This window comes from Poecilia mexicana, unplaced genomic scaffold (assembly GCF_051168715.1).
Source record: "Poecilia mexicana isolate PSO_F unplaced genomic scaffold, ASM5116871v1 scaffold_6, whole genome shotgun sequence".
In the NCBI taxonomy this organism is placed as follows: Eukaryota; Metazoa; Chordata; class Actinopteri; order Cyprinodontiformes; family Poeciliidae; genus Poecilia; species Poecilia mexicana.
This window is the reverse complement of record NW_028263375.1, coordinates 21,670,117-21,696,789: the sequence shown is the minus strand read 5'-3', so window position 1 is coordinate 21,696,789 and position 26,673 is coordinate 21,670,117. Positions and strand designations below refer to the sequence as shown.

The window sequence follows — 26,673 nt, the reverse complement described above, 5'->3', positions numbered from 1 at the left end:
AAATGAAATTCTGAAGGATTACCATGAATCTTGTTGTAGGATAATCATTTTTTCCACAGCGTGGTAATTCAGAAAGACATTTCTCCAATGTATACAAACGAGTATTTCAATAGAGTTACTTATTTATATAAATGAGAGTTTATATAAATGAAACCTTGACCTGTAAACAGTGAGGTACTGGAGTGAAATTAAATGGAAAACTGTGCAAAGTCCAAAGAAAACCATCTGAAGACCTTCGGACGGTCTGGCAGCTTGGGGAGCAATTTATGAATAAAGTTAAAGTGCTTTAAAAGTATTCCTGGGTAAATTTAGTCATAACGGGAACCTTTCAATGACAATTGGTATTGCATCTGAAATATGACAACTTGTCAAAGTCCTGTTATGTTTTGAAATACCTAACATGTATGAATTTCAAACGTCTTTCTGCACTAATAAAACTAACAGAGTAGTATGGCGGTGGCGGTGTCATGTTGAGGGATGTTTTTTTGTCTTTAGTAGTGTAACAAACAAGCAAACACCTTCCTGCTGAAATTAGCATTTTATTGGCCAAAATTAAGGGTCAATGTCCAAAGGAACAGTTTTAAAAGGATTTTCTGAAACCCATAGAGCAACTGATCAAGACCGCTTTAGCAGATCACAGAAAACGTGTCACCTTTAATTTCTCCATACCTAAATCTAAGCAGGTCTAAAGCATGCAGTCTGTCTGCACAAATACACAAAATATAAGTCGTGGTATTATCGTTTAAGGTGCTTCTAAAACTTCCCAAATTAACTCGTCCAAAGCTGCTGTCAGCAGCCTTCTTTGAGCTTCATCCTATCAGTTTGGTCGTCAGCCGAGCAGAACAGACCCTGTTTTTATCTGCCGCCCTCCTCCTCTTCCTCCTCCTCCTCCTCCTCCAGCTCAGCTGAACAGAGTTTGGGCGCTGCACTCTTTTCTTTTGTTGTTGAACGCAGCCCTTACAGTCCGCTCCCTCCCTCCCTCTCTTTCCTTTTTTTTTCCACCCATCCTCCCATCGCTCACTCACTCACTCCGTTTCATCCAGGGTGACGCCAGTCCCTCTCACCCCGCCCCGTTCAACTCAGTCCGCTGCGTTCATTTCATTCCTGCTCCCATTCCGCGCATATTTCGCATCCTTGGAGAGACGCTGCGCATTTTACGCACTCAGCGCGCCCCGATCCTTCATCAAGGCGAAGCCGAGGGCGGACTCCGGAGTTGGTCGAGCGCTTCCCGGTTCCGCGGCGGCTCCGATCCATTGGGAAAGTGTGGGAATTAAAGGAGAAAAGCGGCGTTTGGATCGAGGTAAGTTCCCGAGGAGGAGTCCCCCCCTCCACCCTCCCACCTTCCTCTCCCTCCACTTCATCCCCTCCACCACCTCCTCCTCTTCAGCAAGCGCGTCTCAAATCCCCCGGACGTTTCGCGTGTTTCTTAAAAAATAAAAAAATTAAAAAAAATAAATAAAAAAATAGAGCAGTTTGAGCCAAATGGGAAGAAACATCTCAACATGTGGATGCTAAACAAGTCTAACAAGCTGATTATTCCTGAACCGCGTAGAGCTTCACAGCGGCTGTCGCTTCCACTCCAGTTTTATTATTTCCCCCTTTTCCCTTTTCGACACCGAGACCCCCCCTCCAAAAAAAAAAAAAAAAAAAAAAAAATCTCGCTCTTTTGACACTTTCTTTTTTTCCTTTTCCCACCTCTTCTGGTACGTTTCATACGGTAGAGCTGAGCCTGCGGGTGTCCGTAAATGGAGCAGCGTGTTGGAGAAGAGAAGCTTTCCGCTCGCAGAGCTGGGAGGCAGCTTAACAAAGCTGGGAGTGAATGGGGGACTTGTTGCATCGGCGGGGTTTTCTCTCTCCCTACACAGCCAGCCAGGCAGGCAGGCAGGCCCCAGTCAGGGAAACAGGCCACAGGCTGATAACAGCTAGTGTTTACCCAGTGGACACAGCACATCATCTGCTTCACGAAAACACACCAACATACAGGCTTTTGAAATCAGAGAAGGAAAGAAACCCCTCAGATTTTTATTTTTTTTTTGTTCATGCTGACACAGCTTCACTCTTATATGTAACATGTTGCTGATCCATATTTTTTATTTATTTTTTTGTCTTGTTTTCCTTTCTGTCATTATCAGCGTTGGTGGAGACTTTTCTCAGAACATCTTTTAAAGCCCTCTTCACTCTTGTGTTTTAAATATTGATTAAAGGGCTGCTCTCAGCCCCTTTTATAGCCTGAGATCTGTGGCAGCGCAGGCCAAACCACAATGTAATTATTGGAGGAAAATTACAGCCCTTAAGGATGAAACAGGGCAGATGCACTTCTTCTGGAACAGTAAGCCGTTTGTCAGATGTTTGGGAGGTGTGTGTGTGTGTGTGTGTGTGTGTGCGTGTGTGTGTGTGTGTGTGTGTGTGTGTGTGGAATAAAAAAAAAAGGAAGAAAAGTCAGAGAAGAAGAGTTGGTGCCTGTTTGTTGATTGTTTTTTTTTTGTGGTGTTAACTTAGTGGTAATGAGGAGGTGTAAGCTGGGAAAACAGACTAAATCCATGTTGTTTTGAAATGCTGAAAAAGGTGCAGACTTATTGAACTGCGATATTTCAGTCGCAGAAATGAATTATGCAAGTTGTTTTTGTAAATAAAAAAAAAGAGAAAGGATCATAATTTTCTGTCTGATACTGATTTAAAACAAAATATTGATGATGTGATCTGACAGTTTTATGCTTGATAAGTTCTGATGCGCAATAGGAAAACATCAAACTGTGCAGAGGTCGCACCAATCGATGCCGATTTCCAGACTTCTTTGAGGTCATGCCTTACAATTTCGAACTGTCCCAATTTTCTTTCTCTTCTATGATTTAGAAATGTTTTCAAGTGCCTCGATCAATATAGTTTTCAACCCGACAGTACTGGGCTACATATGAACATAAAAATACTCGCATTATCTGAACTATTATCAGTGATTAAAGGTCAAACACTGGAAAGTCACTTTATTTTATACTTTTGCCTTAAAAATGCATCAAAGCTGAGAACTGCTGCCATTTTCTGCTCAGTGAAAGCATCATCCCTAAGCCCGTCCACTTTGTTTGAGTACAACAATAAACTTCATTAACATTTGCTTTTGTTCATAACTGGAGATAATCTTGATTCCTTCAGTTTCTGTTGGATTCAGATCAAAAAACCTGAAACATGTTTTCATTTTTATTAAGTGAGTTGCTTCTGAAACTTTTCGAATGAACTCTGAACCATCAGAATGTGATACCTATGTTGTAGCACGGTGGTGGTATGTCATGCTTCGTGATGCTCTTCCATCACAGCATGGAAGTTTAGAGGTAAATATTTTTGAGCTGAACTCAGAAATCTGTACTGATCGGGAAAAAGTCTGATTGATGTGTGTGTGTGGAAGAAATGTACGGGTGTACGTTGAGAGAAGTGATTTGTGTAACAAAATACTTTTTTTAATTTCAGTTAAAAATATCAAATTGATCAGTTTTTAAACTGCAATATTTTTGTTTTAGGAAGAAAAAAAAAATAGGGCTTATTTGCGACAATAAATACTCAAATTATCCAGAGATGGACATGAAACAATTTTTCTGTCAGATAGTAAATTCCAGTTTTCTGGAATCACAGCGTTGCCTATTCTAATTCCAATTATGATATAGTCCATTATTAAAATAGGGATTATGAAGGAAAAAGCCTCCACTGGATTCCTTGACACAAGTAATATTTTTGAATCATACAGAAAATGAAGAAATTAAAATATAATTTTGGCTACAGATTTATTTATTTTTGTTTAAAAGAAAGCGAGTATTGTGGGAGGGCATTTATTTCCTAGACTGCTTTTTTTTTATTTTGTTTTGTTTGTTTTTTGCTTTTTTTAAATTGAGATGCACCAGTCCACCAACATGACATTGGAATTTGCCAATGGATGTGATAGGTGATGGACTGGTCATATACTTTAAAAGAAAAAAGATGTTTTTTCTTCTAATTTATTAAGTGCAACAACTTCAATATGCCATAAATTCGGTTAAATTCAGTTAATAGCTGCACCAACCAACAGCATGTGTCACATAACCCCCCCCCCAAAAAAACAATCAGACAAAGGTTTAGAACATATGCTTTGATGAATAAATGAAGTAATTCATTATTATCTCCATCAAGAAACTTTTGACACATATTTCTAAATCTGTTCAAGTTTTCGACTCTTCTTGGTTGGTGGCATTTCTTGAAGAAGAAAAAAAAATACTCACAGGTTTTGTTTCTTTTCTTTTTTTTTTGTCAATAAATGAAAAGCTGTGACTATCCTGAAAGTGTAACAGATAAAGCAGAGGGCGTTTGTGTGTCTGTCATTGTGTTTAAGCCTGCTTTGTCAGTCACTCTGGGCAAACAGTCTCCACTTTCCTCCCCCACCGCCCCTCTCTACCCCCCTCAGTGCCTCTCCCTCTCCTCTCCAGTTCGTTGACATCTGTTTTGAGAGCTCCATGCACCTGTAGAGATCGAGGAAGTGTGTGTGTGTGTGTGTGTGTGTGTGTGTGTGTGTGTGTGTGTGTGTGTGTGTGTGTGTGTGTATGTCTATGTTGAGGACAGAGAAAGAGAGGGAAAGAGGGAGGGAGGTGCAAAATGCAAATCCGTGGATTTGTTCTGGGTCCGAGCAACGCAGACCGACTGACTAACGACCATTTGGTGTGTGTGTGTGGTGTGTGTGCGTACGTGTACACTTGTGTGTTTGCCTCTTGCCGTCCAGGCCCCTATTGTTGCAGCAGCAGCAGCAGCAGCAACAGGCGTCGCTGGCCGAGGACGCACCATATGTTCTCTGTGTGCTTTAGTCACAAACCGCTCACGTTTATGTGTGTGTTCATCTCTTCCACCAATGCTGCTGCAATATGGTGGAGTTTGGAGCCGACGGGCGGCTCGCAGCCTCCTTCCTCCTCCTCCTCCTCCTTGTTGTCTCATCTGTCGTCTCATTTCTCGGCACAAAATCCGGCACACAGATTTTTTTTTTTTCTTATGGGCCGGGATTAAGGAGGGAAATCTTCCCGGCACGAAATGAAGTCTTGTGACGTTGCGCTTTGTTTTAATTCTGATTATCTTTTTTTATTTTTCTCAGCAGAATGTTTTGAGGGCGTTGCATCTAGTCAATGGGATGAATCAACAGGTGATACTCTAAATCCCGTCGGCAGCCAATTAGAGATTTTCCCTTTTTATCCTTGCTTTACCCCCTGCCCTTAAAGCGCTCCTCAGATTTTAACACTCGGCAGGAGACACCAGGATAAATTTATTCCGGCATATAAAAAAAAAAAAAAAAAAACTGAAAGCAGGGTGTTAAGGTGGGGTGAGAATCTGAGTTCCAGTGTAATGAAATTTGGAGAGCGGAGCCGGTTTATTAGAGCAACAATGCTGAGTGTTTTTGTGTTTGGGGGCGAAGCAGTTAGGTGGGGTAAGGGAGGTTGAAGCAGGGGAGGGGGCAGGCTTTGTTTAGAGGACTGGGGGAACAATGGGCATCCTCCTGGGTGGGGTGTGGGAGTGTGCGGGGATGGGTGGGGGGGGTTGGAGGGGTGCTGCTGGTTTCTGGCTGCAGGAGGCCAGTAGATCCAGTGCTGGCTTGTCTGACCAGCTGGACGCCCTCCTCACTTTCACGTTCATAGTACTGCAGAGCAGGTTCATACAAAAGTTTTAAAGAGTTTGGGTTTAAAACTGTTCTCTCTATCTGTTTAAGTCTTTTTAATAAACCACGACAGGAAGTACCGGAGTGGTCACACTTTTCTGTGGTCGGTGTAGCACCTCCCCCACCTGTTGCTGCAGACTGCCAGCTGGCTGAAAGAAGGCTCCAACATGTTATGTGCTGCTGTATATATCAAAAATGATAAAAAAAAAAAAATGAAAAAATGACTTCGTAGTTTGATGCCTTGAAATCTGGACTCTGTGTCTTTAAGTGGCTCTTTCTGAGTAGGAGCCACTACTCGAGAGTTTGACTGAGGAGTAGTTCGTAAGATAAGCTCAGCAGACCGGCAGCTCCACCAGGTATTTGCTAATCGCTGCTGACGCTAGTCTGAAGGAGCTGAGTTGGTGAGTCGGGGCTTGTCGGACTGCCTGAGCTAATCTATAGCAAGCAAAACTACACAAAGCCATATGACATTCTGAATTAGCACTTGAAAACTATACTGCTAATTGTAACATGTGCTTAATCTTGAATATTTTTAGGTAGGTATTTAAAAAGTGACATAAACCAAAGCCTTACCAAAGAAAGTTTAGTTCTGCCATTCTTGGTGTTAAAATCTCTTTCAATCAAATGCCATAAACCTCCTGGAGTTTTCCTCCCACACCTGTTGCTGCACACTGCTGCTCTGCTGGCTGAAAGAAGGCCCCATGCACTTTTCCCTCACTGCGGCCTTACTGGACATAATGGCCAGTAGGTAATGCAGACACCTTCAAAAATGTATTTTCATTGGTACCTCTGATCAGTTTTATGACATAATTTCTCAGTCAGAAGAAGTAATAAACCAACTTTTTTTTTTTTTTCTAAAATTAGGTAGCTCTTATCTTTTAACAGTTTTTAGTTGCATCTCTAGAGTGTTGTCCAGTGTGAGACAAGAAGTTTGCAGTGCATCAGAAAAGTGTGCTTCCACGTCCCACCTGCGGGTTGTAAATGTGGTAATTTGTCCTGGTCTGTGTGGCTCCATAGAGAGGTCAGCTCTGTGCAGGCGAACATTTTAACAGGAGGAAAAAAAAAAGGTAAACTACAGCTGTGATGAGAAGAAGGAAAACACACATAAAGCAGTATTGTGGGAGGAGATTTACTGTTAACCACAACAGACCTCTGAACCAGCAAATTCCTCCAGTTTTAAAGGATCTATTTGATTAATTCACTTATTCCACATATATATCTCTTAATGTTTTTTTTTATCTGCTGCTGGTGATGTTTATCATTGCAGATGAACAGTAAAATAGGACTCACATTACTCACAACTAAAACTTCTGATTATATTACTATGAGTAAGTAGCCATATTTACTGTCGGTTTTTCATGTATCTTCAATGTCTATATTTATTTCTATGACTAATGTGACGCTAAAAATTATAAAAATCAAATGTTCAGCTAGTTTAACCCTTTTCGTTAAATAATAATGACCAAAATAAGAGATGGAGGATGAGACAATATCCCATCCTTTCTGCCTTTCAGCTAAGTGGATGGATCCCACCCCCAACCTCACCACCACCTTACTCCATAGGAAGCCTGAATCAACCCTGGTGTTTCCTGAGCACAGCAGGAAGTGAACAGGAAGCCTTGATTCAGACTAATTCTTGTGTACTTTCCCGGCTGGAGGATTTGACATGATAAACACGGTGCCGAGAGGCACAACGGCTTCACTCTGCTCTCCGATACTCTCACAGCAGACCGAGGGTTCCCTGCTGCCGCCCGCTCACCGCCTCGGCTTTTGTGCAGGCGGCCACCGATTGCTCTCTGTTGGTTAACTTGATGCACGGTGGACATTTTGGCATCTTTGTCATTTCCCGGAGTTTCCCCTCGAATCGCTTCCTTGCAAACCTGTCTTCTGTTGATGCCATTAGAGTTAGCAGCTGAGGATTGAGACAGGAAATGGAACAGAAAAAAAAAAGAAATGTGATCCTCCAGTAGAGGCAGCGGGACTGTTTAAGTTTTAAGAGGAAGTAACGTGTTTAATCGTTCTTCATAAATAAAAAGGAGCTCTTAGCAATTGAATGTGCTTTTCCAGCCTTGCTGATGGCGCTAAAGCTCTGAGCTTATCAGTTTCTAAACTGGAGCTCCGGTGATTTTTTCATTTATTTATTTTTTAAAAGCACAAACACTACCGTTAAATGGTTGTTTATGATTAAACATAAGTCTTGGAACTAGTTTTACAAATAAGTTGGGAATGATAGCTCTCCTCCAGGATGGCAGAAGAGCGGATGGATCCTGAGACATTTCCTTCTATTTTAAAATTGACCAAAGAACAAAAAGAAGAATAGGAAAAGTTATTTCATGATTGGGGAATGAAACGTACTGGAGGGAGAGAGCAACACAAAGTAATGGAACATAAATGATGAGTGAAGATGCAACAGATCAATTTTTAGCAGATTACGTGAAAAACAGACTTTGATGCTGCTTAAAATGCAAAACAATGAGTCAGGGGCCAAATCAGCTGTGGCAGGAAACTATTAAAGAATCCACTTCTCTTGCTAACAGATGCTATTGATGTTTTTCAACAGAAAATATTTTAGTCTATCAAATTAGTGATGAGGACTCTGCCCGAGTTATGGAAGTTTGTTTTGTTATCAAATCTTGGATACTTGCTCTTATATCTGTAAGAAATCTTTTCTTCCCTTTTCTGTTTGAAGGGCTGAGATTAGTGAACTTAAGCTTCTGTTGCACAGTCAGTAACAGTGCTTATTTTTAAAACTGACAATTAAACCAACCAGGTTAAATCAACTCATTTAGCCTGACTTTTAGAAGGTATAAAATAATCAACTCTTTCTTCTGCTTGTTGTTGTTAAGCGTCATCGGGTCGGGTTTTGTTTGTTTCAGGCGTCCCCTTTTCACTGTGAAAGCCCTGGGCAGAAAATTAATTTAATTCCAGTTATTCATTTTTGCTACTATCAGCTAAATCAACTTATTAAAAAAAAAAAGTTTTTTTTTATTTTATTTCCACTAAATTAAAGAAGCAATTTTGACATTTTGTAAGAAATGTATCCATTATATTGTGTGCTCTCCTATTTGTTGGAAGACAGTACGCAGCAACAGGAGGAGCAGGGAAAACTTCAGTTACTCTGACACGTTCTCAGATTTTTCACCATTTAAAGGACTTTCCTTGTTTCAACCCAAGTGCATCGTGGAAACACCCAAGATGTAGCTGCACCAGTTCAGCTTTTACAGGGTAAACACTTGCTGACTCAGCTCATCTCAGAATCACATCACTTATATATAACTCATCTAAATGAAAGGAAATGACATCAGGCATGTGCCGCTGGCGTCATTTCAAAAACATCATTTACTGACATTGGTCATTTGCATGTATAGATTGAAATATCTTTTGACAGAGGTATGCTTTCTCAGTACAGCAAAAATAATTTGGATTATAAAATAATCCCTGTTTGTGCATCAACGTGTCTTTCTTTTAGTCTTTCAGATTTTTACTAAACTGTAATCAAAGTGGAATGAAAAACATGGTGTTTGTTCTTAAACGTCGATAAACGTTTCGATGCATTTAATTTACAGGGTAAAAAATAAATAAAACGTGTCAGTATTTGACCCATCGATCCCAATTTAGAGAAGTTTGATGGATAACCGACTAACTTGGATCACCGACCGATTGGTTATGGAGGCATAATCTGCTTGGTTGTCTGTTCAGAGATGTGGTGGCTTGTGGAAAGGACGATATTAATAATAAGTGGAATTAAAATTCATTCAGTGCCGTCGTGTACTCCGCCGCTCTCCTGCATGTTTACAGGCCGAACAAGTCTCCGCGCTCCCCTGCCTCCTAACCTGCGTCCGTCTAAATAAAGCAACACCCAAGTTTTAATGGACCGCAGATGGAAAATACAGTTCAGGGGGCTAATTCACTTTGCACTCGTGTTTGTGTGTTTTGAGGAGAGTAGGAGCGAGCGGAGCCCGCGCGAGCTGCAGAGGATGTAATTGTGGTGAGAGGTGGGGGAGATGGAGGTCACTGTACTCTTTTCAAGCTCGTGCAGCCGCACAATGCTTCTTTACAAGGTGTTGGATAAGACTCATCCACGGACGCAACGCGCATGCAGCACGTGTGTTTAGCCGTGGCACAATGCTCCCATGTTCACACTTATTAAATGGTGTTGGTATTGCAGCTACCTCCCTGGGCTTCTTGTTTTTTTCTTTTTTCTTTTTTTTTTTTTCTCTGACTTGTGTAGGATTTCATCCCGTGTGTGTGTGTGTGTGTGTGTGTGTGTGTGTGTGTGTGCGTGTGTGTGTGTGTGTGTGTGATGGTGCACATGTGACAACAACCATCCTTTTCCACCAGGAAGAAACTGGATAATGGCTTAGCCTTACTCAGCAAAAAAAAAAAGAAAAAAAAAAAAGAAAAATCAAAAACTGTCTGGAGAAGAATGACGGACAGCAGATAGAGGAGCTGCCGGCAAAAACCTTTTACCAACACTTTTCCACGAGGAAATAAGCACTTTGCTGTATCAGTGTGTAATCTGTGACGAATTACTAAGTGTGTGCATAAATGGTGATGCCTCTGAGAAGAGATGGTAAAATAATGAGAGACACATGCTGCGAATTACAGCCTCTTCACCACTCATAAAGCAACTCTCTCTGTCTATCTCAAGTGTGTATTAGCGCCTAAAGAGAATAAAATGAAGCTTTACTGGTTACTTCGCTGCAAAGCTTTCGCGGGAGCCCCATTGAGTTATTTTATCTTTATCTTTTTGTGTTTCTTTTTAATACGCAGAGGTTCGAACTAATCACCTAATAGACTCTAAAATACTTATTTTTCTCTCCGTATTGTCTAAGGATGAATTGATTCGAGGTGAATTCAGTAAAACTAGGTCCGTGTGACGATGGAATATGAATACAGGGATGTGCGTCAATGCCGAAACCAAAAAAAAAAAAAAAAACCACTGAGGTGAGTTGCGTCAATATTTAGATGCAGAGATCTAATATACTTTTGCAGTGTTTCTGCTGGTCGTCCAGATGGAGTTGAAACCAGATAGATTTTATAAAAAGAACAACCAGTTGTTTTTTTTTTTTTGTTTGTTTTCTTTTTTGACAGTAATTCATATCTTTCCTGTTTTAGGTTAGCTGGGATTCTCAAAATGATTTCAATTTGCACATTACTCACAGAGGAATTAGGTCTTTACCAACCTGGACTGAAAGGCCAATCAGTGAAGTAAAAGCCATTGCCTCAAAAGCAACATGAAAACACATTGCATTTGATAAATGCACACAAAAACAGTAGGAAGCTTTAAAAACCTGAGAATACCATCCCTACCGCAAAGTATGAAGCAGCTGCATCATGTCATGTGTTTCTGTTGGAGGGAATGATGCACTGCCCAGAATGTTGAAGTGGCAACGAGTGTTCAAAACAGACAATGGGCCTAAACATGCTGTCAGATTAGTTAAAAAGTGGCTTAAGGAAAGCAAAGCTAGCTACACCAGTTCTGGGACTGAATTCCACCAAGCTACTATGTAAAGATTTTGAAGGGTGGCCCAACAATATTTGACTCAACCATGCAGTTTACAAGGAAATCCATGTAAACTTATGAACTACTGAGACGTTACAAAAAGGCTTTAAAAACTCTATTGCTTATTTTGACATTTAGCAAGTAGATTCAACTTTGCTAATCCCTGTTGAAGTAAAACAGTTAAAGTGAGGGGGTAAAATGTTAGGAGTGTTTTAATGCGGTATGTCTAAATATCTGATTTCAGTGGTTTGTGTATTGAAAAGTAGCTTTCCACCTTCAGAACAGCAAACACTATTGGATATTAGAGTGACGATAACTTGAAGATTGCCCTTGAAACATTTCAGTCGGTTTGTACAGCTTTCTGAAAAGGCAATTGTTTTTTTTTTTCCTTCTTTCCTGCTTTATGACCTCTGTTTGCATCAGAGCCCTGCACACATTTCCTACCCTGTGCTGTCATGTGTGAGTGGATCATAAGTGGATATCTCACAGAGGAGAGAATCTGGCTGAAAACTACTGACGGAGCTGCGCTCAAAGCACATGCAGAGGCAAGCAAGGACACGTGTCCTCAGCAGAACTCGTGTTGTTGGCCCTTTGACCCCTGTGCAGAAAGGCATTGACTCTAATGGATGTGATGCGCAGCAATACAAGGGAGGTTGCTGGCTGTTTTCCTCAGAGGCTGTAATGTCAGCTGATATTTGATGATAATCAGATCAAAGAAGAAAAAAGTCATTTGAGATGCTGTGGGTTATCAATGTTGGAAGCAATGATTGCTCTACTACAAGTTAGAAATGCAAAAGGACTACTGTATTTTTTCGGACTATAAGCCACTACTTTTTTCCCCCCAACGCTTTGAACCATGCGGCTTTTCTGTTGATTTTTCTTCAACCACCAGGGGGCTCTTTAGCAGGAAGTGAAACATTGGAAGTCAAAATTGGAAAGCAAAGAAGAAAGCGCTAATTTTCATTTAGAACAAGCACATGCTAGCAGCAGATGCTATGGATGAGATCAACAGCTCGGCGTGAACAAATCCATGGTTCAGCGTTGGAGACGCAGGGCTGCGTCCTTATGGAAAACCGAGAGCGGTGGAGATACCAGCGGCTTACAGCCCGGTGGGGCCTGTGGATGTACATTTCCAGTTTTTTCTTTTTTTTTTTTAACTTTGTGGGTGTGGCTTATAGGGAGGTGCGGTCTGTAGTCCGAAAAATACTTAATCCATCATCTGCAATGCTTCTTACCAATCTTTGAATGTTGTTGTGTTTTGCAGTGTTTGCAGCTATAAAGATAAAAGTCACAATGAATATTAATTAAGCACTTAGTAAGGTGTTTTTGGCAATGCAATCTATGACTGCACACAATAAGGAGCAAATACGGCTCTAAAAACAATGATACTTACACATTATCTCCAGTGACATGAAGCACTTTGCTAAAGAGTGCACATTAATCGCATCAATTCATATTTTCAAATATTAGTGACTAATAATGCTTTTATTGAACAAATACTTTTTTAAAAAAGTTCAAACAGGACATTATTGTTGCTGTTTACTTTTGCGGTTTACTAACATCATTCAGAGTTTGTCATAATCACTATAACATAAACATTTTTATTGCGGTATTTAATCTTTGCTCTGACTATAACAATAGATTAAGCAATAACTTTTTTGAAGAAAGCTCTGCCAAGTCAGAGGCAGTTTCTAAATCCACCTACTGGCACACACACATGCACAACCCGAACACTGGCGCAAAGTTATTTTGTTAGGGTTTTTTTTTTTAAATTATGTTCTTTTTTTCGTTTTGTCATTGTTAATAATTGTCATTTTCCTTTTTTCCACCCACCACCTGTTTCTGCTTGTTACTGGGATGGCATTTTCACTTTCATATTTAAGTCTGACTCAATCTGTTACACCATTAAGTCAATAAAGTCAGTTGTGCAACAGGAGAAATATTTCCCTTTAATAGTATATTATGAGTGAGTTATTAGTATATTTAGGATAGTTTATCAGTGTTTAACTACGTGATAAAGAATAATGATTTTCTAATTTTAAGTACATAGGTACAAAATAGTTTGTTTATGAGTTCAAAACAGAAGTAGGTTGGGATGAAATGTCAATGGTATAAATAGGGATTCAAATTGGCCCAAAACTACAATTTAAAAAAATTATGGAGCGCTGAACGGGTGAATGGAAAATCATTTTTAAAAAGTTGCACTTATTACAGAAATCCACACATGTCCTCCATAGGGTCCAGTTTGGTGTTCAAGGACACACACTACATCAGCTGCAGCTGAAATCATATGCCTATAAATACATTTAGACCTTTTGAATAACATGAAGTGTTTTTGAAGGATCTCACCTTGTGGAAATCTGCAGTGGAGGCCGTTAGCATAGCAAGACAAATGAAGCACCCCTGAGTCTGTTCCGAGATACTGAATGCTTTGGTCACATTTGCACCCATAAAAAATAAAAATATAAAAAAATGAATGTAGTGCCATACAGTCTGTCCTTGATGTAAAATGAAAATGATTCCATGAAAATTGGAAATGCAATATGAACTGATTTTCTGAATAATTCCACACAGTCTTAAAATGTGGCATTCCACAGTAGATTGGATGATTGTTTGAACTGAGGATTATAATGAAACATGGAAGGCGAAGGAGAAGTGTTGGTTTAAACGTGAACACGTGTTGCTTCTGATGGAGGCCGATGAATGCTAAAGGGGAAAGTGTGGGGGGTGAAAAAGCTAAAACAAGGTTGAGGTGAGAGTTGAAGGCAGCTGTGTGATTGTGGCTGGATGCCCTGTGTGTGTGCGCTCCTGAGGGCGGGCACTGAGTCCCTGAAGCCAGCTGACCTGGCTGAGGCATGTCGTCTCATCAAATCCTTGTGTGGCAAACATCTTTCTCCAGCGTCCATCCGCTACTGATTCTCTCTTTCTGTTAGACCTCTTCTTATATTATTATTATTATTATTATTGTTTTAAGCGAAAGTTTAGCTTTTTACAAGTGGGGACATATGCAGTAGTTACAAGAAATCAGTATGTTACCAGCTGTAGTGATCTCAGTTTGGAGAATGGTAGAGAGGCGCTCATCCAGGACATGTGTTCGCATCTTTCAGAGGAAAGTATGTGTTTGGTGCAATTTTCTAACATTTGTAGCAACAATTAAAATACTCCAAGCACTTTATGCAAATGTTTAATGCTCATCTAATGTTTTTTACTTTGGGGTGTGGGGAGAGACTTGTTTTGAATGTATGAAACAAAGCCAAAACAAATTCTCAGGCTAAAACACATGAGTTTTATATAACAAGAAATCTTCATCACTTTTAGAGATTAGCCTTTGGAGTTTTCACAGAATATAAAGCCTGTAGCTTTCCAGCACTTTTACAGCAAGTTCAGGCTCATTGTTTATCTGTCCTGACCACAAGTTTTATGGCTTTGGTCCACTCCTACAGCTTTCACTGTGGCATTTCTGAATGAGACATTTTAGTTTTTTTTGGATTCCTCCACACTCTAAAGACAAAGTTCATTACTGTTTAAACTTTACCTTTAATAACATAAAGTTACCTAATTTTTAAAGTGCAATCAGTAATACTTTTATAACAAATTTATATCAGTAATGATTTCTTGGTTAATGTCAAGTTGTCATAACAACGACATTTTGAATAATGTGAACTTTGTATTAAAAGTGTCATAATTTACCGAATGACGCTTTATGACAACAGTCATAAATATTCATGAAGGCTTATTCATGTTCATGACAGGTGTTATGTCATGCTTATGACAGTGTCATGTCAGTCTTATTCAACCCCCTTCAAATAAAGTGTTACCAAAAAATGTTTGTTTTATTTTATTTTTATTTTTCATGAGTTTTAGCCTCTGCCATGTCTTGAAATAAAATTTTATTTTTAAAAGCCCCACTATGTCTTACTTTCGGGGTATGTCTTATATTGGAAAAAAATTGTCGAATTTTTTGTTTTAACCATAAAACGCGGAAGTGGGCAGGAGGCGGCACTCATTAAGATCAGAGGGAGGTGGCAGACGCGGCGACGTATGGAGAGGGGGACGGTGTGGACATGGGCAGGAGGCGGCGCGCAGCTAGATGAGAGGTGTTTCCCCGAAAAGTAAGACATATGTCTTACTTTTGGGGTACAGCTTATATTAGCCGACCCCCCTGAAACCCCCGATACGTCTTACAATCGGGGAAACACGGTAGTATGTAAATACCACTTAAAAAGCGATTAAATATTTTAACTTAATAGTCCAAAAATGGTATGTAGGAGATTGTTTTTAAACTGTCCTGTATGTATTTTAGGCCAATGTTGTGGGTCTAATGAGTGTGTCTGCTTTTTGGTGTGGAGGAACCCAGAACTTACCGGACAGCCCTGCTGCTGTGGGAATGCCCTGTGGTTCCCTAGAATGAGCTGGAACCAGGGGAGTGTGATGTCTGAGGGAGTTCCTCTTAGACCTGTGGGCCTGCAACCTGCTTTTACATCAGCAGGGCTACAGTATTGGTCAAGGAGATAGAAATATGTCATGACAGTTTGAAAACAATCTCCTACATGCCATGAGGAGGAGAAAGAGACGTGTGGAAGCTCGAGGCGAAATGCTGGCTTGTGCACTGATAGCAAGTCTTAGTGTATTGAAATATTTTCTTGCAGTGTTTACAGAACGTTCCTGTCTTTCTCTCAAAGTATTTGCAGAATAAATATTTTGAAAGTGTTTGGTGGATTCCTCTGAGCTAACTTAACCAAAATTATGTTAATCAACTAAAAAGGCTTGCAAAAAACCTTTAGCATGTCTTATTTAGCATGTCTTAGTTAGCATGTCTAATTGTAAAACAGCCCAAATTTGCGACAAAGGTAGAAAGAAAGCATGTTTAACTAACCAGCTAAATTAAAACATTTCATCTGATGTATCTCTTTACTTCTGTGAAATACAATTAAAGTTTGTTTATTTATTTATTTATTTATTTATTTATTTATTTATTTATATTTAGTTAAATCTTTTGGTATTAATGTTAAAAAGACAGACTTTTATACAATGACCTTCAAGTCAGTGATAGAGATTCACTGCAGCACCCACATAGGTTATAACACTGCTGCTCTAAATACTGCAGGTTTCCTGTGTGTTTCTCCTCTGAACAGTGATCACAATGGGGCTTTCAGGAGCTTTAGATCCATTTAAGGAGAAGAAATGTATCCGTAGAAGCTAAAGCTCATTGTCCTGCACTGTGCCTTTAGAAACCAAATGTTTTGAAAATGTCTTAAAACTAACATGAAGAGACTTTCAATTTAGGAAAAAAAAAGTCTCAATATTTCTATATCTGTTGCTTTAGATCTTTATGTCAGGGAGTTCTTACACGATAATCTGAATACATGAATGCTGTTACGCAGAAATGGATTGTTATTTGACTTTTTCCTTCTCCGCCAAGGTCTGGGAAAGAAAGAGCTCACTGAAAACTCTACACATGGCATTAAGTCTTTTGATAAAAGTTCATCAAAAGAGCGATTCAACACATTTAAGACCGAATAACCCACATTCAGCTTATTCTGTTTTCTTGCTTTTGATATTTTACACCAAGCTTTTGGTTCACTTGACCTTTCAGTTTTATTCTTGCGTCTGAACCATCGGGAGTCGTTCGGTTTGTAGAATGTCTTTCTCTCCTTCTCCACTCCACGAGGAAACGATTCTACTGAAACAAAATTATATTTTTCACATTCTTTAACTTTCACCACCTGTTTTACTTTTGTGTCTCCTTTCCAGTGTTATTCAATATTTTGCCGAACCTCTGTTCAGCAACACATTTAAGGAAGGTTTTTACATCAAAACCTGTTTTTTTGTGTGTGTGTGTGTGTGTGTGTGTGTGTGTGTGTGTGTGTGTGTGTGTGTGTGTGTGCGTGCGTGTGTGTGTGCGTGTGTGTGTGTGTGTGTCCTGGAAAATAGATGTCATCAGCTTTCTTTTAACAATTTTCAACTGATCAAGGAGAAACTTCTTTTTAATCATTTCTTTCCTCAGCAAAGAGGAAATTGTGTTATCTTTTAGGATGAACTTGCCTTGTGATTTCAGTTTTGCTTGTATTCAGGAACGTTGCAGAACAGTTGCGCTGGTGAACTTGTTTGGTCTTTGCCTTTATAAAATACACTGGATGCAGCAGACATCGTGTATGCAAAGCACATACACACATGAGCATGTAAAGTTGTTGTCATTTGCTCAGTAAGTGATGTCCTGCGCAGATCCACATTTTCTGCAACAATTTGTCTTGAGGACTGGTGTGTTGTAGCATGATCTGGTTCACAGTGCACGGCGTTTCCAACGTTTCTGTGCTAATAAGCGGATTTAATTTCAGGTTGGAAAATGCCAGGGATAAAGACCTGAGTCGACTTAGTCTCGAGAGAAAGTTCAGCTGCAAAAACAAACACTTCAGACTTGACTTTGACTTTTGCTCTAACGACTCTAGACTTGACTTAAACTCGCGGCCTGGGACTTGATGCTCACGAACAAACTGGAGATGGAGAACAAGCTGCATGGCAAGAGCAGATAATTTCAGTAAATGATTAATATTGTCCCACCTAAGTTACTGTAGTGTAAACAAATGACTGATTGTTATGGTGTCACAAAACATAATGCATAAGTTTACTTTATTTTTTTTGACAGTATGTGCCAGTGACAGGAGTTAACAGTGACTTAACGGCATCATTTACAGTTTGTGAACCACAGACAGCAGATTTCACAGGGATGCACATGTTTTCCTGTTCATGGATCCATTGATTTAATTTATTTGAAAGAAATGCTCACAAATCTGGAGGTATTAATGATCCACAAAAATGTGTTCATGTTACACAATGTTACACATTGAAATGACCACATGGACAGCTCTGAAAGTGGATTAAATAGTTTAGGTTCAGTTCAGAAGAAAAATTGTCTAATTTATGTCTGACATCAAAAAATGTTTTGGTTTATTAAAATAAAAGCGCCTCTTGCTTGAGTTATATAAAAATATATAGTATTTCTTTTTTGTAAAGATGAACAATTGAATGTTCTAAAAAAAGTTATAAGCTAATTTGGTCTAAGGATAACATAAGTACATAAAATGCTTGGAGTTTTCTAGAAGATGCTAAGGTTAATTTTCTTCAGCACAGTTAGCAGAAAAAAATTGAACTTGTTGCAGTTTTGTCATTATTAAATACAGTTAATAATAAGGCGGTAGTTAACAGTTTATAACATAAAGCATTCGAGAAACACAAATAAAGAGAACTAAATTGAAACTCTGAATTCTCAGACTGCGAAACGCTTCAAAAATGTTTTAATTAGTGTTTACCGAAAGGGAAAAAACGAGAAAGATTTTAACGTAAGACCTGAATTCAAATGACTTTCAAATGCGCTCAGGGGAAAAAATAGATAAAAAATAAAAGGAATGAGTCTTGAGGACTGAGGCTATGCCCTCTCACCAGCCTGAAAGCTTTAAAGACAATTTCACACTGGCAGATATTTCAGCTTTTTGTGCTGCATTTTGATACAAATGCCAAAATTACTTAAAAAAAAAAAAAGTTGGAAACTCCTTCAAACGATGGACTATATGAGGACAACTCATTATAACACACACACACACACACACAAACCTTGGTTTTCACAAACGCGTTTAAACTCTTTAGGAAGGAAACGTGGCTGTTGCACAGACATGTGTCCCACTGGATGAATGAATCCTTGTGTGAATGGAAAACCGCTGCAGAGGCGCAGAGACTGTGTGAAGCTGGAGAGGAAACGGAAATGGGCTTGAACAGAATAAGCATGGAGAACGGTCCGCAGGGCTGACTCTGGTAAACCGGCTGATCTCCTTCATTACTCATGCCTGTGAGTCTTCGCCAGCAGATGTTTTCTTCCCGACTTGTGGTGTTTTCCCTCAGGTGTTTGTGGGAGGGAGGGGGGGGGGGACAACAACAACAAAAAAAACCTCCTGCCTCTTACTGAGATCCTGCGTACAGATGTAGATGAAGTGAGTCCAAACTGTTGCCCGCTGCTTCCTGCTTCGCATGTTTCACTTGCGACCATGCGTTCTGTCAAGTGTAATTGTGTAAAAATTAGTCAGATCAAGGCGCGCACACACACACACACACACACACACACACACACACACACACACACACGCTTCCTTCACACTTGCAGGCTCGTTCAGGCTGTGGCGAGGGACTGTGCATGGGAAGTGTGAACAGTAGAGGGCCAGACAAAGTGACATGTGTTCACCCGAGGGGCTGGCACTGTAATTGTGTGTGTTTCCACGTGCCCGCGTGCATATGTTTGTGTGAGAGCGCGGTGTTTAGCGCGCCAGCCCTGCTGTTTACTGTGGGGGATTTTAGAAGAATTGTGGGCAGCTGGCAAGCCCCTTCAGTTTCTCTTTCTCTGTTTTTTTTTTTCTTCCCTCTCCTAAATCTGCCCGTAGCTGTGTGTAGTCGTTCTCTGCCCTTCAGTCGCTCGCTCCACTTATGTGGTTATGATGTTCCACAGCGATTTAACAAAATAGGCAATTTCCTTCGTGAAAAGAAGCAATAATTTGCATTTTAGGAGTTGGGATACAGGCTTATGACATGTTGCTCTAAAAGCTATTTAAATAAATGACAAAAAAAAAACAAAAAAAAAAACAACAAACAACAAATTATAATAATTTTTTTTTAAATGAGTGGCTAAATATGGGAAGGAAAGATCAGCGAAAGAGTTTTTTTTTGATGACTTGCACAAATGCTGTAGAATCTTATCTTCATATTCAAAAACAAACAACACAACAAGAGGAGCTAAAAGTGAAATCCAGCTGTTTCCTGAGCAGAGGTGAGCAGCTGGACAATGACATATTCAGCACCTCAGGGATTCACACTGTTCAAACTTCAGCTAAAAACAGATTGAATGTCAAGAAGGGTAAAACATAGAAATAAAATTGGCCAAGGAACTTTTTTTCTTTTTCTTTTTTTTAATAGAATTTTATGTCTGCATGATTCATCTGCAGAACTAATGTTTTGTCTTCCTTCTTTTGCAGGTTCTGATGCTGGGTTCTGCTTCTGCTTTTTTTTTCTCCCACTCCTGGCTGCCATTTAAATATATCGATACCGAGAGAATAACAACCTTTGGGCATAGCTTTTTTTAATTTTCACCTTTACAAGTTAATTTCCAGTATTTATATATATATATATATATATATATATATATATATACATATATATATTTTTTTAAATCAAAACACCATCATCAGCTAAGCACCGTCAGCTGCCAGTATGGAGCGCAGCAGCTGGAGTGGCAGTGAGAGTCCCGGTGAGGACATGGACAGACTCAGTGATTCAGGAGGGGACAAGACAATGGATGGGGACCCTGAGGGGGTCTGGAGCCCAGACATCGAGCAGAGCTTCCAGGAGGCCCTTGCTATATATCCGCCCTGTGGGAGGAGGAAGATTATACTGTCAGATGAAGGGAAGATGTACGGTGAGTAGCTTAAGCTGGTCTGAGATGTTGGCACACACCTTTTGTAATTTCTTACAAAATGTCTCTATTTTACTAAAGCTTAGATGCTTTAAATGTTGGCGTTTCAAATCCCTCAGGATGGCAACTTTCTACTTTTATTGTTTGGATATATTGTTTTTTTTTTATCTCTGTTTATAAGAGCCATGTGTAATATATTACTACTGAAAAAAAACAAACAAAAAAAAAAAAAACATCCTCGGACAAGAAAAACAGGCATCGATTGACTGACTTGTTAAATTTTCTGGTGTGAGGAGGCGGCGGTGACAATAACCACGTAGAAGGTGGAGATGGAAGATTGTCTCACGGCGCATCAAGTGTCAGAGAAACGGGAATGAAACATAAGCTGTAAAAGCGAGGAAATGGAGGCATGCTGTACTGCTTTGTATGTGTGTGTGCGTGCGCACGCGCTCGCGTGTGTGTGTGTATGAGTACGAGAGCGTGACAGAAGTGGGAGAGTATTTGTGTGTTTGAACTAATAGACTGATGAACAGATGGTCCTCTGGCTACCACCAGCTGCGTCCCCCTTCGACTCCCTTTTACTGTTTTTCTTTTTCTTTTTTTTTCTTAACTCTCTATATGTAGAGCGCAGCCTCAAATCTCTTTATTACACTGTTTTTTTCCTGTATTTTATGTAGATTGTTCTGTATTTTATGTAGATTGAATCATTGTTTTTTATAACAGCATCGAAGAGGTCAGAGGTTTAGTGTCTCTGCATCAAACATCATGTTAGATGAAAATATTGATAAATCATATAAAGAATTTCTGTTGATCCGCCAACTATTATTTTTTCCTTCCAAAATGTGATCATTTTCTTCAAAATAAAACTTTTTTGCATAATGTTCTATCACATCCTGAACAACTAGACTCTACAACCACTTAACCACAACCTAACCATGACATTTCTAACTGAGCACTCATAGCGCTTAGTTAGTACTTGAGCCACATTCACCCAGTCTGACACGCTCAAGCCCCTTCAAATGGAATTGAACCAATTGCAAGATATTACTCCTCTCACTGAGCCGCAGTCGTCTCAATGCCTGTCTAATTTTACGGCATTTATAATTTAGACTGACTTTTTAGTTCTCCAGGAACTGTTTCTCACACCGTTCCTGATCGCACAATGCTTGTGTTTTCCCTTTCGGTGGAAAGCGGCTAGAGGTGAGCCATTGTTGAAAGAAAGCCACAAGAACAGACATTTGCATTTTACCACAACGCTTGTACACAGCAAACTTGTGGAAGTGGGTTATCTGGTCAAATGATGCCATGATTCATTTTCTGGCCTACATGCAAAATGTAGGTCCAAGACATTGGACATTATCTTGAAGAGACAGTCCCCACTATGAGACATGGAGGTAGCAGCATCGTGCTTAGCGATGGTTTTCCTCTGCTTGGGAAGGGAAACTAGTCAGACAGTCCTGAAAACAAATGTGTTAATAGCTACAAAAGTTCACTTTCTTTCTGGCCACAGACCCTAAACGTACACCCAGAGCTGCATTAGAATCATTTAGTCTAGACTTAAATCCAAATTCAATTGAGAGATTAAGGCAAGATTGTTAGCCAGGTGCTCTCCATCCAATCTGATTAATCCTATTTTTTTCTAAAGAACTGATATTGCTGTTAATCTTTCTATGCGCAGCTGTAGTAGAGACATCAGAACTCTTGCTGCTGTACATGATATTATCTCCATGGGACTGAATACAGTTGTGACACCCGTTTTATGTTTATTTTAGAAAAAAAAATCAAAAGCATAATTTCTTTACCTTAACAATATGCACTATTTTGTGTTTATTTATGACATACAATCCAAATGAAATACACTATAGTTTTCAGCTGTTATTTGACAAAATGTGAAGAAGTTTGGAGTATGATTATATTTGCAAGGCACTGGAAGTCGCTCAGTGAACAAGAAAATAATCCTCAAGTATCATTTGTATTATGCAAACATGCTTGGTTTCATGCAACTGCCTCCCAGCAATTTCCTAAAACAAAAGTTAATTCGGCATGCCTGTCAAGGCATCATTAATGGTGCTTTATGGTTGTTTCACGTGTAGACAAAAACAGCGTAGTGTACCTTTAATTTCTTTCAGCAGTCCAGGGGACAACAGACCCTGCTCAGATTGTCGCAGACGCTGAAATATAACCCTGTCAGGATTCATCATGGCTGACCTGCTCAGGTCCCACTGATACTGGAACTCCTTCTCCAGCCCCTTTGTGTTATTGATCAGTCTCTGATCAATCGGACCGTCTCTGTTTCCTGCCTGGGTGGCATGTTCAACCCTGTTTGTTTACCTTGTTGACTCTGTGTCCAGGTTGTTGACACATCTTATCCAGGTGACCTAATCAAGTCAGACAGTGTTTTTCTTTTTTTTTTTTTAAGAGGCAGGCCAGGAAAAGCATAAGGGATAAAAGGGGTGTGAAGTATTTGAGAGCGATGGGGCTTTAATCAAACTGCAGTCTGCTTGGGATTTTGGTTCAATTCTGAGTGATTTTGTTTTTGGTTAAAGCAAAAGTTTATCTTAGCTGTTTAGTTGGACTGTCTTCAGTCAGATGTTTAACAAGTCAGGCTTGTTGTGGCTTGTCTACTGTGGTCTAAAAGAAGCCTTACCTTCAAAATGTCTTTGAATGTCAGAAAATATAACATTTAACATAAAGGAAAAGAAAAAAAACACTATTGGCACTGCCTGAGTGACAGAATATTTGCTATCCAAGCTTGAAGTTGTAGAAATAATTTCTAACCCTAAAATCAGAAGTCTGCATGGCTGCCTTCAAACTGTTCAGTAAAAATGGCCACCAGCTCTTGTTAAACTTTCCACTGCAACTAATTTAATCATATTTACCTGTGGAGAAAATGAATATTAACATAAATAAACTTTAGATGACCAAAATAAATAAATAATAATAATAGCAGAAATAAAATTGTCTGGATTATATTCTTGCAGAAGATGAAACAAAATATGTCTTTTTTTTTTTTCAAATATTCTTTAAAATGAAATCTTAATGTAGATTCACTGCCTTGTTTTCATTTGTTTTTCTTTTTAAATGCCAAGTTTTGCATTTTAAAAAAAAGCCGCCGTCTTCAGAAAAGCCACAGTAAACACTGCTGATGTCACCTCGCCACCTGTTACGCCGTGCAGGTTACATTACCTGGCAACAAATCATTCACAGGGATTTGTGAGTCTTTACAGGAAGTGGCAGATTGTTGGTAATAAATCAAAGATTAACTTCTAACCACAGCTGTTATCATTTTTGCAAACGCGTATGAAAAGAAAAGAAAAAGCTCAAACAAATGAGATGAGATCTAAGAGCTTAGTACTTTCAACACTTTAAATGTCCCTGCTGATGTTGCAACAAGCACCAGCTCGGTGCAACGCGGCGGTAAATTCAGGCTGTGAGCCAGAGTCTGGCCCCTGTGGCCCTCAGGGTCACCTCAGGGTACTCGGTACACTCAGCTGCAGCCTTGTTGGCAAGTATACTCACCCAGGATTTGACCTTATTCTGAAAGGGGTTTTCAAGCTATTCCATAAAGCAGCTGAAGCTCTTAATCACTCTGCAAACTGAGCGAGGAGATCAACACAGTACACTGCTCTAAAGACGGGAAGAAGGAAGATCCATTTCTAACTACATGAAACACAGGAAGCTGGGGATTTTCCTGAATTAATTACCCATTCTCTCAGATTTCTGCTTGTTCTGAATGCAAATTAGCTGAACTTTTCCCCAAAGTTTCTGCTGTTTTAGAGACTCTCATGCAGAACTTAGGCGAGTTCACTTTAAAAAAGGGAGTTGAGATTGTGGAGTTTCATCTTTTTGTTTCAAACTCATGTTCCAACATCAACCAAACAAAATGAGTCACAATCGCATGAAAACATTACAACTGTTTTTTTTTTTTTCTACTTTTCGAGTGTGCGGCCTGCATGAATGTTAGCTTTCACGCCGAGTGGCCTCGGCCCAGAGGCGGAGGGGAGGGAGAGCAGGAGGTTGCTTCTGTTCGTCACGGTTAATGACCATCTGACTTTGGCCTTGAAGTCTTTCACTGTAGAGAGGGAGGAAGCGAGAGGCAGCAGAAGGGAAGCCCATTCACTACAAGGGGGAGCAGAGAAGTAGGGAGGGGGGGGAAGGGAACAGCCACCAGAGAGGACGGACGGATGGATGGAAGAAAAGAGCGAGGGAAGGAGGGAGGGAGTTAAGTTTGTGCATGTGTGTGTTTGCAGGCTGGAGAGTTTTTCGAGAAAGTGGGGAGGGCAAGAGTGAGGGATGTGTGCCGCAGGGTTAGTGAAGGATGATAATTCACCGTTAAGCCTCCTAGAAAGACCAGCTGGCCCCTCTGGAGTCAGATGTCAGCCTCCACAGCCAGGGCTCTGTGCGCGTGTGTGTGTGTGTGCATGTGTGTGTGTGTGTGTGTGTGTGTGTGTGTGTGTGTGTGTGTGTGTGTGTGTGTGTGTGTGTGTGTGTGTGTGTGTGTGTGTGTGCGTGTGCTAGCGCTCATGAACGTATATACATTGATTTTTGCGTGCATGCTGTCGTCAGCCACAGCTTTCGACTGCTAGAAGGAAAACACCTGCATGGGGAGCAGTAGATTTTATCAGTCTAAGCTCCCTATCTCAGTGACAGTAGAACTGGTCAGGAAACACACACACACGCACACACACGCACACACACACCGACACGCATGCATGCAAATGCACAAACACCATCTGCTTGCTAGTTAGGGCTATTGTTGTGAGCCATTTGGGTAGTGTGTAGAGGTTTGGCTTTGTGCAGATCTTGACCATCAGTTGGCCAGCTGGCCTGACTTTGCTTTTCCACTCGGTTGCAACAGAAAACAGGCCAAGAGAGGACCCAAATCAAACCAAACGGCTCCAAATCAGCTCGTTAGCAGCACTCGCAGCATCTGCAAATCTATCTCATTTCACAAATAAACTGCGACTTCAATTTTTAATCACTCTAAAGTTGTTGTGGGTCTGACTGTGGAGGCCGCCTGTGAAATTTTCTACCATGTTTCAGGGCACAAACACGCCTCTGTCTCTGGTTTCTTCTGGATTTGAAGCACTTTTTTTTTTTCTTTTTTTTTCCCTTTCTGTGCCCTCTTTTTCCTTACTAATCTATACTAGCCAGGTCATGCTGAGTTTGCTGTGCTCCCTTGTGAATGGGCTGAATTATTCAGTATTGTAAGTATGTGTGTATCTGCATCTGTGCGTGCACATATGTGCGCACACGTAAGCACAAGTACAGCTGGCCTGCTGGTTCCTTTAATCAGGGGACGGCCGGTCCGCATGAATGCCTGCATTGTTGGGTCATGTGTATTCAGGACCGTTGCGTGTGTGATTTGTGTGTGTGTGTGTGCGTGTGTGTGTGTGTGTGTGTGTGTTTGGTGAGTGTGTGGAGAACTCAACAGGGGTATCGGTGATTACAGCCTTTCCATGTGAAAGTGCACGTCACAGGATCAGTGGGTCAACAGCTCTTAATCAGCCACTAAGTTGTTTGTCAGGGTCATATGATTTCTACTGGTGATTGTTTCTGAGAATAAGCAACAGATCAAATGTGTGTATGTGAAGGTAAAAAAAAAAAAAAAAAAGTGTTTTAGTAGTGTGCTTTCTGTCTCCTTCCTCCTCCAGGGCGAAACGAGCTGATAGCCAGATACATCAAACTCCGAACTGGCAAGACGCGGACAAGGAAACAGGTAACTATGGGAGTGCGTGTTCAGTCAAATCATTCTGTCTGCAGAGAGTGTGACAGGATGTTGTAGAGAACGTCCACTATGTGATGATGATGCCAAACCAATTGAAACAAGGGCATAGAAAGCAGAATGGTCAAGGAAAGAGGGAAAATTACAGAAAATTTAAAGCATTATTTTATATCTCTCCAGTTTACAACCATGGCATGTCAGAATTTAGAAAACACTTCTTAGATAAATAACTTGAATAAATAATTTATTGTGACCTCTGTGAACTCACCTGTTGGTTTAATTAATGAAATTAATATTCTGAGAACCCATAACTTCAGAATTTGGCAGCTACT

The 26,673-nt window shown here is 40.1% G+C and overlaps 1 protein-coding gene across 1 annotated transcript in view; it reads left to right on the top strand.

Moving 5' to 3' along the window:
* The first annotated feature begins 405 nt into the window (after positions 1-405).
* The window catches only part of tead1a (TEA domain family member 1a), a 46,671-nt gene continuing 20,403 nt past the window's right edge, over positions 406-26,673 (top strand). Inside the window, exons 1-3 of the mRNA XM_088006398.1 lie at positions 406-1,300; positions 20,180-20,619; positions 26,271-26,335. Of these exons, the coding sequence (XP_087862524.1) occupies positions 20,415-20,619; positions 26,271-26,335 (270 nt within the window). The 5' untranslated portion in view covers positions 406-1,300; positions 20,180-20,414. The remainder of the gene's footprint in view (positions 1,301-20,179; positions 20,620-26,270; positions 26,336-26,673) is intronic.